General features: G+C 40.9%; 1 protein-coding gene across 2 annotated transcripts; it reads right to left on the reverse strand.

Annotated features, from left to right (window-relative positions):
* Positions 1 to 194: 194 nt before the first annotated feature.
* Positions 195 to 13,534, reverse strand: pnkp (polynucleotide kinase 3'-phosphatase). Of its 2 annotated transcripts, none has more exons than XM_008113584.3 (17): positions 13,433 to 13,534; positions 11,365 to 11,510; positions 10,656 to 10,702; positions 9,616 to 10,077; positions 9,387 to 9,466; positions 8,612 to 8,669; positions 8,397 to 8,504; positions 6,914 to 6,985; positions 6,777 to 6,825; positions 6,346 to 6,416; positions 5,924 to 6,016; positions 4,676 to 4,772; positions 3,545 to 3,606; positions 2,174 to 2,283; positions 1,967 to 2,054; positions 1,153 to 1,214; positions 195 to 526 (listed from the first exon to the last, which is right to left on the reverse strand). In XM_008113584.3, exons 2-17 carry the CDS (start codon positions 11,489 to 11,491, stop codon positions 406 to 408), a joined length of 1,707 nt encoding a protein of 568 aa, XP_008111791.1. In that variant the 5' UTR covers positions 11,492 to 11,510; positions 13,433 to 13,534; the 3' UTR covers positions 195 to 405. The 2 variants fall into 2 exon arrangements, with proteins under 2 accessions (XP_008111791.1, XP_003222735.1); XM_003222687.4 differs by lacking the exon at positions 13,433 to 13,534 and adding an exon at positions 12,943 to 13,240.
* Between the last annotated feature and the right edge of the window lie 2,564 nt (positions 13,535 to 16,098).

The following is a 16,098-nucleotide window of genomic DNA, read 5'->3' on the forward strand; positions in this document are numbered from 1 at the left end:
GGTGGAAAGGAAGGGCGGCATTCATTTCTGAACAATTAGAAGTTTGCCAATGTACTGCTAAAATCATATGGTACTCGATTCATAAATCCAGTCTATGATGTGCCTCTAGATCAAGATCGTTTCCCTAAAGCAAAAACTACAGCAGTATTTTAGAGGAGTCCTTTTTAAAAAATGTATTAAGAAGAGAACAACTATTTGGGTTTCAAAACCTTTATTTTGCATTACTTCCAAAAAAATATTCCAAAGAAATCATGCTTAAACCAAGGTTGCCCTCTGACCAGCAGGGGGAGCTCAAACACTTCAGATTCATGCCTTCTGAGGCAAAGGCAGTGCATTTCCAAAAGACCAGGTCGGACATGGTGTTTAGTAATGGGGCCAGGGTGCTGATGTCCTGTGGGTTTGCTGTCATCCTTCCGAAAATAGACGGTAAAGTGATTCCTTTTGAGAGTCTGCAAACTGAGGTACAAAATGAATCTTGAGGATTTCAGAGAAACCTTCTTCTAGTGATGGTTCCACATACTTGCTCCTGTCAAAATAAAAGATGGCCAGTTAAGAAGTTCCAGTACTGAATGGAGCCTCACCAGCGGTGGTTCTCAACCTGTGGGTCCCCAGATGTTTTGGCCTTCAACTCCCAGAAATCCTAACTGCTGGTAAACTGGGTAAGATTTCTGGGAGATGTAGGCCAAGACACCTGGGGACCCACGAGTTGAGAACTACCACCCTACGGACAATCTTTTTCTTAAAAATAGCGTTTGTCTCAAAAGTAATAGAACTGCATAATGTTACATGACAAAATGACATCATAAAATATTTTAGAGAGTTGAAGACCACTGGGGAAGGTGAGGTAACTTTCATCACAGAGATCAGCTATAACCTGAAGCATATTTTTTCCTCCTGTATAACAATGAAACCTTATATATTAACTTGTTTTATTCAAGGGAAACTGGATTGTGGTCATAGGAGTTAGTTACTTGTTGAAGTAGCACAAATCATAGAATAATTTTGTTAACCTTGCAATATTTGCAGATATACATATTGGGTGCTTTATTCCAGAACAACTCTTTTGAATTATGCAGGGGGCACATCCCAAGAAACAATACCCCCCTTTCACAGCAAGCCACCCTCTCCTGTGTAGGACATACAGAAACTCACTTGTAAGTGTTCAGAACAATATCATTGACAGGCACGTGTCCCTTTTCCGTCATCTCCCGAAACTGAAAAAGAACCAAAGACCTTTCTTTGTGGGCTTTACATGCATACTTTTTTTTTTAAGACAGGAATTCTCTACTTAGAAAACATTTAGAAAATGGTAATCATCTCACCACCTCTGTCTTAAGGAGAGGGAATTTACCCACAAAAATGCTATATCATATATATGGCTATTTTCATGTTAAAATTTAGGATGGAGGCTGCATTTTGCCTACATTTGTCTTAGAGAAACAGGCTTCAACTGTGGTTTAGAACAGAGCTTTCCAAGCATTTCATGTTGGTGACACATTTTAGACATGCATCATTTTGCAATACAGCAATTCAGTTTTACTAGCAAACCAGAGGTTGAATCACCCTTTTGTAAAAGATTCAGAAACCTAATAACAAAATGTATGGGGACACAAATTATCTCATAAAAACCTTTATATATATTTTAAAATATGATTTATTACTTATTTCACATAGATTCAGAGGCTTCTCATTAGGTTTGCTCGACACACTTACACACTGCAGCCCACACACAGTTTAGAAAGCTCTGGCTAGAAAGTTGGCAGCCCTTCTGCTTTGTTTATAAGCTTCATCTACAATATGAGAAGAAACTGAATCCTTTGCATTTTAATTCATTTTTCCAAAACTGAAATTAGAGGTGAAATTAGAATAATGGAAAGGTATTTGATGTGATTCCAGCCAAATAACCTAGTTTCTCTGTTGGTATAAGGAGAACTAAAAAGTGCTGTCATCTTGACAGGGTACTTACTCTATTGTTATGCTTAGCTTGTTCCAATGACGCAGTGAAGAGGAAACAACGGCAGGGAACACCCGCCTCCTTAGCACACTCAATGAACCTGGGTGGATTAAAGGAACGGTGCTTTTTCAGAAAACTGGAGGCATATTTCCTTCTGGTAGTAATCTTACCCTCCAGGACTAGGAACCTAATAGTATCTGATGACAGGGGGATCCTCACCTCTGTCTTGATTCCAGGTCAGGATTGGTATTGTCCACTACTACACGCTTCCCTGCTTGCAGTGATGCCTGGCACATAGCTACACATTTCTGCCAGGAACCAAGTGTGTCCTGTGTGGAAAGGGAATACAGGTTGCAAGAAGAGAATAGTCTCATAGAATAAAGCTAAGGGAGACTTCATATCCTCAGATTTTGGGGCCTATAACTCTACTCCCATCCAGCATGGCCAAAGTAAGGAACTGTGAAAGACGAAAGTGTAATACATCTAGAGGGTGGAATGGCCCCCACTTTTATATTACAGCAACCTTCTCCAATCTTGTGCTCTCCAGGTGCAATGAGCTAAACTTCCTGTCTTTTTTAGCTTGAACAGCCAGCCATACTAACTGGGAATAATTGGAGACACTGGCTGAAATCCTGTATGGCTCACTACATCATAATCATTGGAGCCCCCGATAGTGCAATGGGTTAAATCCTTGTGCCAGCAGGACTACTAACCAAGAAGTCGGCGGTTCGAATCTGGGGAGAGCGGGTGAGCTCTCTGTCAGGTCCAGTGCCCCATACGGGGACATGAGAGAAGCCTCCCACAAGGATGGTAAATCATCAAACATCTGGCGTCTCCTGGGCAACATCCTTGCAGACGGCCAACTCTTTCACACCAGAAGCGACTTGCAGTTTGTCAAATTGCTCCTGGCACGAAAAAATATTATTATTGTATGACACAGCAAACAAGATAGATATGCTGGATTTCGTTTCACAAAATCATAAGTCGAACACTTCCCAAGTGTCTTTAATTATTATTATTATCATTATCATCATCATCTATACCCTGCTCTTTCTTTCCACAAAGGAGACTCAGAGTGCCTATTATGACCGAAGTGTGGGATTGTTAGTTGCCTTGAGCCTCTATGGAGAGAAAGATGGGCTATAGTTGTTAATAATAATAATACACTATACCTGGCCATTCACTGTCCCAGTTGTAAGGTGCTGCAGTCCCTTCAGCTCAATGCCATTTGGTGGGTGGTGAAAGAATGGGACAAGCATCTGGCTATGACCCAGTAGTCATATATGAAATTATTACATCATCTACTGATAACCACCAGGATCTTCTGGAGGTCTCTGTAGATGATGTAATTGTTCTACATCTGACATAGCTAGACATTTCTTTATTCCATTCTATCCCTTCCTCTCCATGACCCAAAGAATGACCATGGGGAAAGTTGCAGGGGCTCTATGGCAAATTTTAGAGGGAGGGAGGGAGGGAATGCCAGACTCCTTGATTACTTCCAGGTGTAAGGTTGACTTATACCTGCAGAGGATGCCAGTCTTAGTCTGAAATATTTGGAGAAGAGTGGATTGAAGTTTATCAACTTACTCGGTTGGAATGGACATAACCAACAGAGACCAAATGTTTCTTCAAAAAAGTTGACTTGCCAGCTGGAATTGGATGAGAAAAGGGTAACATTACTGTTAGAATATGGATGTACAATGGTGATGCAGAAAGCTGAAGGTGCAGCAAACTAAGCCTCACTCAAAGAATAATCTAAACGTCAGATGTCCTGAATGCAAAATTTTGTGAAACTGCTCATTTTTTTTGCACCTCCCGAAGTGCCCTAGTGTATCCATTTTCTTTCTGTGTTTCATGACTTCTGGTGACTACTGCTATGCCAATTACAATAAAGAGACAGAGAAACTTGTTCAGTTCACCTCAGTTTCTCTGGATTTTTCCTGGAGTTTGGAAAAAAATAGTTTTGGATGGTAAACAAGGCATCAAAGCAAACTGGGACATCTAATCCAAAATAGTAACTTTCCTAAGCTCTCTTTGCCAAAAGGGATCTGACTGTTATACTGTAAAGGTTACCTTATTTCAGAGTCCCACTAGAAATCTCTTGCTGTAGTTACCTTCAATCAACTATGACTTATGGTGACTTTTATCATCGGGTTGTCTTGGCAAGTTAAACATTGCTTTTCTCTAGTCTCCCGATATCTTAATTCAACACAAACCATGACATCATGTTGTGGCTCAGACTCTAGAGCAGGCATGGGCAAACTTCAACCCTCCAGGTGTTTTGGGTTTCAACTCCCACAATTCCTAATAGCCTACCGGCTGTTGAAGTCCAAAACACCTGGAGGGGTGAAGTTTGCCCATGCCTGCTTTAGACCCCTTTAGTCGACTACATTTCCACATTCTAAGCTTCATTTCTCCACCTTCATGATCTAAGTGAGAAAAAGACTTAAACCAACACAAGTTCCAACAAGTGAAATTGCTTCTGATTGTATAACAGTTTTGCGGAACTACTGCTGCTCTGATCAAAAATCAGGATCAAATGCATGCTGAAACTACTCCAGGGAAGGGCTGCAGCTTTTGTTTTGGTCTTGATATTCTGAGACTAGAGGAAGAATTAACTTCAAGTTTTCTGGGCATGACCCGAAAGTGCAAGCACAACAGGGTTTGGAAAATGACAAGCTAGAATGAAACTAAAAAAGTGCACAATGAAGTTCTCACCAGCAGGGAAGCCAACAGCTACAACCAGTTCTGAGGAGGATGAAGTCAGACATGCTTCTGGAGGGTCATAAAGGCGCGCTTTGGGATCTAGAGTCCTCTGGGAGGAAGAGTCAGCATGTGATCATAAGGTAATACAACACAACGATTTACATACAAATTGAAGGTGCTATGAATTTGGTGATATAATCTTCTTGGTTCTGTGTGTGTGTGTACGTGTACATAATACACACACACACACCTTCAACTGCCCTCCTGCTAATCATCGGGTGGGGAGGAAGGCAGGTAGCTACTGATGTGTTACATCTCATTTATCGAAGTCATGGGGAAATTAACATTTTGTAAACTGCTCTGAATGTTTTTGTGGCTGAAGAGCAAGATAAAAAAATCTCTAAATAAAAAATAGCAACAAACGTTATGTTCGTTTCCCTTGCAATATTGCTGTACAGATTACACAAAAATACTGCACAGGAAGTGCTTTGACTATTCAAAAGTGAGTCCAGTTACAGAAGTGACTGTTGCTTTTATTGTTTGTTTACAGAGCACCATCAAACAACTGATAACAGTGTGTCCTGTCAATCTGCAACACACAGAGGGAAGGAATAAATGATAAAACTATACAATACCATTATAAAATAAATTATCCAGATAAAATACAAAAAATACAATGTAACGTAAGACAAACTGATAAAAACATGCACACAAAATATAAGGAGTATAAAACAAAATAACATTAAGCTAAATTCCAAAAGTTTTGGAAAACAACAAAGCTTTCAAGTGAGATTTAAAAAATAATAAAGGTAGGGAAAACAATAGTCCAAAGAGTTTTAGCAACAGGATGTTGAATGGAAGCAAGGGGAGTAAAGTGAGATACAGCAGAGTCTCACTTATCCAAGGTTCTGGATTATCCAAGCCATTTTTGTAGTCAATGTTTTCAATATATCATGATTCTAAATGTGTAAATACAGTAATTACAACATAACATTACTGCATATTGAACTACTTTTTCTGTCAAATTTGTTGTATAACATGATGTTTTGGTGCTTAATTTGTAAAATCATAACCTAATTTGACGTTTAATAGGCTTTTCCTTAATCCCTCCTTATTATCCAAGATATTCGCTTATCCAAGGTTCTGTCGGCCCGTTTAGCTTGGATAAGTGAGACCCTACTGTAACAGAAAACCAGTCAAAAGAAGTTTACAAGAATCAATGCAAAAAATGAAGGAGGCACGGTTTGAGAAAATACTTACCGGGTCAAAATTGGGGAGTACAAATGGTGCCTTTTTCCAGCCTAGAAAATACTCTTCAGGCGTGTAGAAGGGCAGCCCAACATTCAGAGCAAACTGTAAGGATGAACAGAAGGAGAGATATTAATCTGGAGGAAGATGCCAGAGAGAAATGTGAACAGATGAGGACTACTTGTTCCAGAACAGATGCATTCTGTGCAAAGTACATGGAGGACATGCAGTTTGCATTTGTTTGTTCATTTGGCTTAATTCTCCCACTGCCTACAAACACTTCATTTTATAGAAGTATTTTAAAAAGAAAAAAATCCAGGTCTTCAGGTTTTTGTGTTTCAAAGCCAAATACAAACCAAGTACATTAACTTGTACACATGAAATGTGCCACAGACTCTTAGTTAGCCAAAAGATCAGTAAGATTTATTCCATACCAGGCGATCGCTGCAAGAGAAATCCTTCTTCTTATGTCCAGGGGCCCAGTTTGCTGGACGCCCGGCTGCATCTATGGGGAGCAGGGAAGAGGACATAAACATCTCTATCACAATGAGCTAGAAAACAAATGCTCAGGTGGCAAATTATAACCAAAACTCAGAAATGATACTTTTGACCTACATTACTTTAAATCACCTACCAGAATTCCTCTGGCTGGAGAAATTTTAGATTTAAGATCTATAATGTTAAAAGGGTTTTCCAAGCTCCATTCTGTAAACATATAGATCACTGTCCCTTGTAAACAGCTGGACTACTCTGTTGCAAAACGGAAACCAATTTTCATTGCAATGTGGCCAAATTAGCAAATGTAGATCCAAAACAATCATATTCAACTGTCCATTAGATACATTGATTGAAATCTGTTGCTTACCTCCTACATAGACACTTTGTTGCAAAGATATTGCTAAGCCACCATTTGCCTTTTGGGGGAAAGTAAACAAGGAAAGTCAGGACGTGCAGCTTCACAGACCCCCTTATTCCTTCTTTTCGTCCTCAAACCAAAGTTACCTTCTCACATAGATGATCCCACATGCCAAGGACAGGTTTACGGTAAATGCCAGCGCCAGTTGCCACAAAGACCTGCAGGGAAAGAGAGGTGACCCAGTTGTATCTGACTGCCTTGATATTTATTGTATTGTCGAAGGCTTTCATGGCCAGAATTACTGGGGTGCTGTGAGTTTTCCAGGCTCTATGGTCATAATTCAGAAGCATTCTCTCCTGATGTTTCGCCCACATCTGTGACAGGCATTCTCAGAGGTTGTGAGGTATATTGGAAACTAGGTCAGTGATGTTTCTATATCTGTGGAAGGTCCAGGGTGAGAGAAAGAAGTGTTGTCTGTTGGAGGCAGGTGTGAATGTTGTAATTAATCATTGATTAGCATTGAAAAGCCTTGCAGCTTCAAAGCCTGCCTGAGGGAATCCTTTGTTGGGAGGTGTTAGCTGGCGCTGATTGTTTCATGTCTGAAATTCCTGTTTTCAGAGTGTTCTTTATTTACTGTCCAGAGTTTTTTCTCCCAACCTGCACCTTACACAGATTTATAAACATCACTAACTTAGTTTCCAATATACCTCAAACCTCTGATGATGCCTGCCATAGGTGTGGGCAAAATGTCAGGAGAGAATGCTTCAGGAACATGGCCACACAGCCCGAAAAACTCACAGCAACCCCTTGATATTTATTTATTTACAAGACACTTATTCTACATTTCCTTAATTTACAACCCTAAGTACAGTCTATTTACCCAGACTGTGTTTGCACTGACATCTGGCACATCTGTTTCTAAGTAATAAACCCCAAGTAATGTCTGATTGATGGTGACAAGGAGGGAACACATAAGCATTATTAGTGAATTAAAAATTGGGATGTTTCATCATAGGGATGGGAAACTGTTGGCCATGAGGGGGTATCACTAGATCCACACCTTTGAGCCCCCTTCCCAATAAAATAATTCCAATTATTTGCCCTCAAATGCCTCCTGAGGCCACCAAGGTAATTTCTGACTTTGAAAAAGGTCTCTCCTGGACTTACAAGCTGTCAATTTCTAGAGGGGGGATTTTTTGCTCTTTTAATTCAGTTTGTGGCCTCCGTTTGAGAAGGTACATCTATTCCAGATTTCGTTTCCTCTTTATTTTCTATTTTGATCCTGTTTTCATTATCATTATCATAATTTGGCTCCAACGGACCACTTTGCTCATTGTGGCACCCCAAATTGATATGAACCTATAGCATAAAATGAGTTGAGAGGGTGGGATCTAGAGATAGTCACAATTCATCCACTTTCATGGGAGTCTTTATCCTGAAAGTCCCCAAAAAGTGGAGGGTTAATTGAATATACATATAACCCATTAAAAATTATCACAGTCCAGGGTTATAGAAGGCAGTACCTATTTCACATCCTGTCATGCCATAGGCATCTGATGCCAGCATCTCCCTCTGCTACTTGCATTGCCAAGCATTTTGGGAGATGCATCGTGTCAACAGCCAACTCACCTGCAGTGGAACCCCCAGCCGCTCAATCACAGCTTCTGCTTTTGATTTAAAAACCTCAGGCCTTAGACGTCCACGGCTAATGCCCATCTGGTTGGTGAAGATCACAAGCTGCTCATGTGATGGGGAAGAGAGAAGAGATGTGTGAAGTTGCGCAACAGGAAAGAAACAGCAATGAAGACAGATTAGGAAAGGAGCATTCTGCCAAAGGACTGTACCTTATAACCCTCACTCTGAAGCTGCTTCAGCTTACGGGGGACTTCAGGGTACAGGATCCTACAAAAGTGGTTGAAAACAATCATTACACACTTTTTGGCCCCTATATGGAAACAAGACAACTATCACTAATATTAAGAAAAGCACACAATGGTGAAACGACATGCAAATCCCAGTTTCGGCCTCTTTTTTCTCACAGTATTACATTTTATGTCTTCTTGTACATCTAGGATGCATCTCCAGCATTTTAACTTTTTTCATTACATTTTTATCCCATGCTTGTTCTGAGGATGATAGGGCAACACATGGTGTTTGCTTCCTCAATTATTTTAAACATCAAATCAATCCTGTGAGGCAGGAAAAGGTGGGAAAAAGTGACTGGTCCATGTCACACTGGGCAGCATAGCTAGATGGAGAGAACCAAGCCTCCATTATCCTCAACTGTTATCTTACCTCCTGACAATTGGCTCATTTTAATTGACTGATATTGGTTTCCATCAAAAGATGTTCTCTGGTGGCTAATAGATCCTCATGGCGAACAAATTAAAACATTTAAAAAATCAAGATGTAATAATAAAGAATAAAAAATAACGAGCATACCCTTCTAATGTATTTCTATGTAATAGAGGTATGAGAGGCTGGGACAACAGCTGACAAAATGAACTTCATGATTAAGTGAGAATTTGAACCCAGGTCTCATCCCGGTTGAATCTCTACAACACCTGAGCTTATACCACCCCCAGCACCCCATACCCTACTATGTAGCCAGGTGCTTACCTCCAGTCATCAGGGCTGGTTGGGAACACTTTCCCAGATTGAGTAGTGATGAGAGTCCCATCTAGATCAAAGCCTGCCACCTGGGCAGAAAGGCAACAAAGGATCAGACCACTGACAGGAGATGAAGTTTGAGACATAATTTTCCAACAGACGTCTTCAATGTTCCTTAAGAAACAAACAGTGCCCTTTGGCAGTTAAGCCCCCAGAGAAAAGAGTTAACAGGCCTTACTTTGGAGCTGGGCACCACTCCTTTCTTTGTAAAGACCAGGAGCTTGCCATGGTCCTCCCAGGAGTCACGGGGCTGGGGAGCCATCTGATAGGCAGGCTGTTTCTGGGGCGATGGATGGGTCTCTTCTGCCAGAGCTGCCGTCTCCTGCAACTGCCTTAGTTTCTCAGTCACATGGGGGTCATCTTCGTCTTCTTCCTCATCCTCAGAAGGGGAGGAAGACTTGATTCGCTTGGCTGTCTGGGCCTTTCTGTCCTTCTCCTCCACCTCCTCCTCTTCTTTCAGAGGGCGTTTGGGACTGAAGAAATGTAGCAGGTTTTTCTTTGGGGAGCTGGGATCTTGCTCAAAACGAACGTGGTATGGATACAATCTATTCACCAAGAACAGAGTCTCTCCTTCCTGGAGTGTTGTGCTGTCCCCACAACGCAGATGTATTTCCTCCACCGATGTAGGGTTCACCCCTCGCTGACAAGACATGAGTTGCATTAGGAATTGCACCCCAAAACCATCTCCCACAAGGACGGGTAGACAACTGTTGTCCTTCAAATCCTTTTGGCCGGAAACTCAAATGAATCCAAACCAGAACAATCAATGGTGAGGCATCACAGCAGTTGCTGCCCAGCAGTATCTGGAGCCCGAGGCCCCTTCCACATAGCTGTATAAAATCCACATTGAACTGGATTATATGGCAGTGAGGACTGAGATAATCCAGTTCAAAGCAGATATTATGGATTATCTGCCTTGATATTCTAGGTTATATGGCTGTATGGAAGGCCCCTAAAGTTATCCATCTGTCACAGGCCCCTTCCACACAGGCCCCTTCCACATTATCTGCTTTGAACTGGAATATATCACAGTGTGGACTCACATAACCCAGTTCAAAGCAAATATTGTGGATTATCTGCCTTAATATTCTGGGTTATATGGCTGTGTGGAAGGGCCCTGAGAGTGCACAACACCTTCAAGATAAAAGAAAACTCTCTATTCTTCCTAGACCAAAAGTTTCCATCTGATCAGAAAATTCAGAATTTCCTCCATCTTACCTGTGTGACTCGAACTGATCGGTAGGCATAGTTTGCCAGCAATTCCACTGCAAGTGAATAGAAAGAGAAAAGAGAGATTGTTATATACAAGAAATTCAAAGTTCCTATGCAAAGTAATTCAGACAGAGCAGGTCACTAAGCCTTTAGCACTAGACTAGAAGAATTAGAGGTGGTGATAGTAGGATTTTTATTTTTCAGAGTAAGAAAGACATGCATAGGTAACAGGCATAAAAGGATTAAAGAGTAAAATCATCTAAAGCCTTTTTCCCTCCAAGGATGTAAGAGCAAAAACTAGTACCCTCAGGGCAGGACATTGAGCACTCACCAATCTTAATACCAATCTTTTGTAATGAGGTGTTTTAAGGCAAAACATTTTTGTCCGACTATATTATTTTTCAATTAAGCATGCATCTACATTGTAAAATTAATGCAGCCTGACACCAATTTAACTGTTCAATGCTATGGAATGGTGAGATTTGTAATTTGGTGAACACCTGCACTCTCTGGCAGAGAAGGCTAAAGACCTTGTAAAATTACAATTCCCATGATTTCAAAGAACTGAGCCAGGACAGTTAAAGTGACGTCAAACTGCAATAATTCTACAGTGTAAAGGAATACAGTTAGATCAGATACAATGCAAAGAGACCACTGGAAATCCTTTTGCATTATTGTACCAGAAGCATCTTCTATCCAGCATCAGGTTACATACCTTGTGTCCGAGAACATTTCTTATCCGTGACTCGTGACTCGGGGCCCCTGCCCAGAATTACAGTTATAGCATCAGGCAGCACAATGGGATCATGACGCTTGTCCTGGCTGACGAGGAGACACCGCATGGTGCAGGGTAAGCTGGGCCTGAAGGAGGAATTATTTCTGTTATAGACAGCACAGCATCATAGACAGACCTTTGCACAAAATCAGGAAAGTCCAAAGACACTTATTTCATCCCATCTTAAGCAATGAGATGCTTTCATTTTCAGAAGTACAAAGATATCCCACCATAAATACAGGGAATAACGACTCTCATTCATAAGGTGACTGTAAGTAACAGCTGCGTAGATAATACACAACAATATGTGTAAGAATGGACTCTAAATTAGGAGAGTTCCATTTTCAGAGATTGGAAAAAAATGTGTAGGCAAGAAAAGCCTCATGGAAGTAAATATACAAAAGATTCTCAAGCAATTGGGAAAAAACCCAAAAATACTTTACATTCACAGAGCTGTTTTTTATAACACAGTAAAATTATGTTACATCAGGCTTCCCTTTATTTGTTTTAATCTGTTTTTATTCAATATTAATAAGTCAATAGAGTTTATGGTATAGTATTAGTTAGGCCTATTTGTAATAGTAACTCTCAAGCAACCAGAGGCTATATTTATCCGACACCTACCAATCCCCAGGAGTGCTAGATTATTATTATTATTGTTGTTGTTTATTTATTATTAAAATAATTATTATGTTTAATGTGTTTTTGAAGGCTTTTGTGACCGGAATCACTGGGTTGCTGTGAGTTTTATGGGCTGTATGGCCATGTTCCTGAAGCATTCTCTCCTGACGTTTCACCCACACCTATGACAGGCATCCTCAACAGTTGTGAGGTCTGTCAGAAACTAGGCAAGTGGAGCTTATATATATGTAGAATGTCCAGGGTGGAAGAAAGAACTGCTGTCTGTTTGAGGCAAGTGTGAATGTTGCAATTGGCCACCTTGATTAGCATTGAATAGCCTTGCAGCTTTAAAGCTTGGCTGTTTCCTGCCTGGGGGACAGTAAATAAAGAACAACACTCAAAAACAGGGATTCCAAACAAGATTCCATCTTGGAATTCCAAGATTCCAAACAAGAAACAATCAGGGCCAGATAACACCTCCCAACAAAGGATTCCCCCAGGAAAGAAGCAGCCAGGCTTTGCAGCCGCAAGGCTATTCAATGCTAATCAAGGTCAACACAATTTATAATCTGCAAATATACAAACATCGAAACAGGATTACCTATCAGCGGTATTTTTAAAAATCGCTGTTTAAATCCATATAAAACGAATTAAAATCGTATTAAAACCTAAAACCGCAGTGAACTGAGAGTCCAGATGGGACACTGCGACGACTCCTAGAAGAAAACCTATACCAATCCTTTGGGAAACTCCATTAACTTCTGTAGGAATTGACACAAAATCCATAAGGGACGCATGTTGGCTTAAATTCCACATTTAGGACTATGCCGTGTTCCCATAATTGGAAAAAGCAACATTTTTACCAGATTTACACATTAAATTAAGGTGATGGTGTACCTCAAGAACTCCACAATCCATAAGGCTGGGCAAACAGTAAGAAAAAAATCCCCAATAGTCAAAGTTTCAATCCCTTCTCTTCAAAGAGGAGCCTCGACTCCCCTCCTCACACTTTCAAGTGGTAGATTCCCGCATTGCTTTTGCTTGGCTCCCTTCGATAGCAGATCCAAAAAGAGGGTGTTACTTTTTTTTTCACGTCTACGGGAAGCGCGAGAGGCCTAAATGACTTGGCTTCGCACATCAGCGAAGAGTAGCCTGGTGTCGAAAGTCACTCTAGCCCGCCATTCTCTATGGGTGCAAAATGGCGTCGCTGAAACCATTGAGGCTCTTATGGCAGTGTGCTCAATTTGCGGCGCCTTTAGATACTTTGGACTTCAATTCCCAGAAGGACTAGCCAGCAGGGCTCATAGTAGGGAATTCTGGGAAATGTAGTTCAAAACGCTGGGCAACTCAAAACGCCTATTCTGTTGTGATGCTGCAAATGAATTACCTCTTTCTGGATCCAGTTAAGTTCCACCTCGCTCCCACAGCTGTGCAAATAAGCTTTATACCAATTATCAGCCTCTGCTGCGTTGGAAGAAAAGCGGTTGGTCTTAAAGGGGCCGCTACATATTCTTTCCTTGGCATAGAATCATAGAATAATAGAGTTGGAAGAGACCACGTGGGCCATCTAGTCCAACCCCCCCCCCCCCCCCGGAAAGCACAATCAAAGTATCCCTGACAGATGGCCATTCAGCCTCCGTTTAAAAGTTTCTAAGGAAGGAGCGTCCATCCTACTCTGAGGCAAGAGTTCCACTGCTGAACAGCTCTTAGTAAGTTATTTCTAATGTTCAGGTGGAATCTCCTTTCCAGAAATTTGAACCCTAGTCCTAGCTTCCAGAGCTGCAGAAAACAAGCCTACTCCCTCTTGTGACACCCTTTCACATGTTTATACATGGCTTTCATGTCTCCTCTCAACCTTCTCTTCTTCAGGCTAAACAGACCCAGCTCTTTAAGCCACTCCTCATAGGGATTTGTGGTCTCCAGACCATTGATCATTTTAGACGCCCTCCTCTGGACACATTCCAGCTTGTCAATATCTCTTTTGAACTGTGGTGCCCAGAACTGGACACAGTATTCCAGTATTCCAAAGCAACATACAAAGGCACCATGACTTCCCTTGATTTAGACACTATATTCTTTTTGATGCAGCGCAAAATCCCATTGGTTTTTTAAGCTGCTGCGTCACACTGTTGGCTCATGTTCAACTTGTCCACAAAGACTTCAAGATCTTTCTCAAAAGGAGTGTTGTCAAGCCAGGCATCACCCATCCTGTATCTCTGCATTTCATTTGGCAGTATCTTACATTTGTCCTTGTCGAAATTCACACCGTCCTAGCCTCAGAGGAATGCAAAGGCAAACCCCCTCTGGACAAATCTTGCTAATAATGATAGGTCCACCATAGTGTTCCTATATATCAGAACTGGCAGGAAGACATATAAAACAAGAAGAGGAATAAATTGCTGTATTATTCCTATTCTAATATTTATTTATACCCCGCTTTATCTCCCCCAAAGGGAACTCAAAACGGCTTAACATAAAAGCATCAGCATAACCATTTAAAATATACAAATATATGAATGTTAAAACAAAATTAAATATAAACAGTATTTTAAAATTCCCAGTTAAAAAACATTAAAACAAATTCAAAGTAAAAACTATGTTGGCTTAAATTCCATGCTTTAGGAATATGCTATGTTTCCATAACTGGGAAACAGCAACATTCTTATTAGATTTACGTATTAAATTAAGGTGAAGATGTACCTTAAGAACTCCACAATCCATAAGCCTGGGTAAACTATATGGGGGGAAACCCAATAGTAAAAAGTTTCAATCCCTTCTGTTCAAAGAGAAGGAGTCTCTACCCCCTGCCCCCACACACTTTCAATTGGTAGATTCCCACATTCCTTCAACAGCAAATCCAAAAAAGGGGGTGTTCCTTTTTTCATATCTATAGGCAGTGAGAGACTGAAATGACTCGGTTTTGCGCATCAGCAAAGGGTGGCTTGGAGTCGAAACTCATGTGACCTTTCGGGCGGCCTTGAAACCACTCTAGACTGCCATTCTCTATGGCCATAAAATGGTGTCACTATATTATTATTATTATTTTATTATGACACAGCAAACAAGATAGATATGCTGGATTTCATATCACAAAATCACAAGTTGAACACTTCCCAAGTGTCTAGGACTGTGTGATGTATTTTTGGATGATGCGTGCAGATCCCAGTAGGGTGGCCTTTTGCAGTTGGCAGATCGTGATTTTGTCAATGTCTATTGTTTCCAAATGCCGGCTGAGATCTTTTGGCACGGCACCCAATGTGCCAGTCACCACCGGGACCACCTGCACTGGTTTCTGCCAGAGTCTTTGAAGTTCAATCTTGAGGTCCTGATAGCCGCTGAGTTTTTCCTGTTGTTTTTCGTCAATGCGACTGTCACCTGGGATGGCGACATCAATGATCCAAACCTTTTTCTTTTCCACAACTGTGATGTCTGGTGTGTTGTGTTCCAGAACTTTGTCAGTCTGGATTCGGAAGTCCCACAGTATCTTTGCATGCTCATTTTCCAATACTTTTGCAGGTTTGTGATCCCACCAGTTCAAAAGTATTGGAAAATGAGCACGCAAAGATACTGTGGGACTTCCAAATTATTATTATTATTATTATTATTATTATTATTATTATTATTATTATTCTGTTGCCCTGCAGACTAGGACGCGGAACAATGGCTTCAAACTACAGGAAAGGAGATTCCACCTGAACATCAGGAAGAACTTCCTCACAGTGAGAGCTGTTCGACAGTGGAACTCTCTCCCCCGAGCCGTGGTAGAGGCTCCTTCTTTGGAGGCTTTTAAGCAGAGGCTGTATGGCCATCTGCCGGGGGTGCTTTGAATGCGATTTCCTGCTTCTTGGCAGGGGGTTGGACTGGATGGCCCATGAGGTCTCTTCCAACTCTACTATTCTATGATTCTATGATTATTATTATTATTATTATTATTATTATTATTATTATGTTTATTTGTATCCCACCTTCTCTCTCCATACAGAAACTCAAAATGGTACACAATTAAAAGTATTACAATACAACTCAAAATATACAATATACAAATATTTAAAC

Source organism: Anolis carolinensis, chromosome 6, assembly GCF_035594765.1.
Source record: "Anolis carolinensis isolate JA03-04 chromosome 6, rAnoCar3.1.pri, whole genome shotgun sequence".
NCBI classification, from domain to species: domain Eukaryota; kingdom Metazoa; phylum Chordata; class Lepidosauria; order Squamata; family Dactyloidae; genus Anolis; species Anolis carolinensis.

Bases quoted from the DNA above. Each gene is read 5' to 3' on its own strand.
- pnkp (XM_008113584.3), bottom strand. From the start codon at position 11,491: ATGCGGTGTCTCCTCGTCAGCCAGGACAAGCGTCATGATCCCATTGTG. The intron at 6,826-6,913 runs GTAACTTTGGTT...TTCCCCCAAAAG, and splicing joins GGGATCATCTATGTGAGAAG to GCAAATGGTGGCTTAGCAAT. The intron at 6,417-6,776 runs GTAAGCAACAGA...TGCTCCCCATAG, and splicing joins ACAAAGTGTCTATGTAGGAG to ATGCAGCCGGGCGTCCAGCA.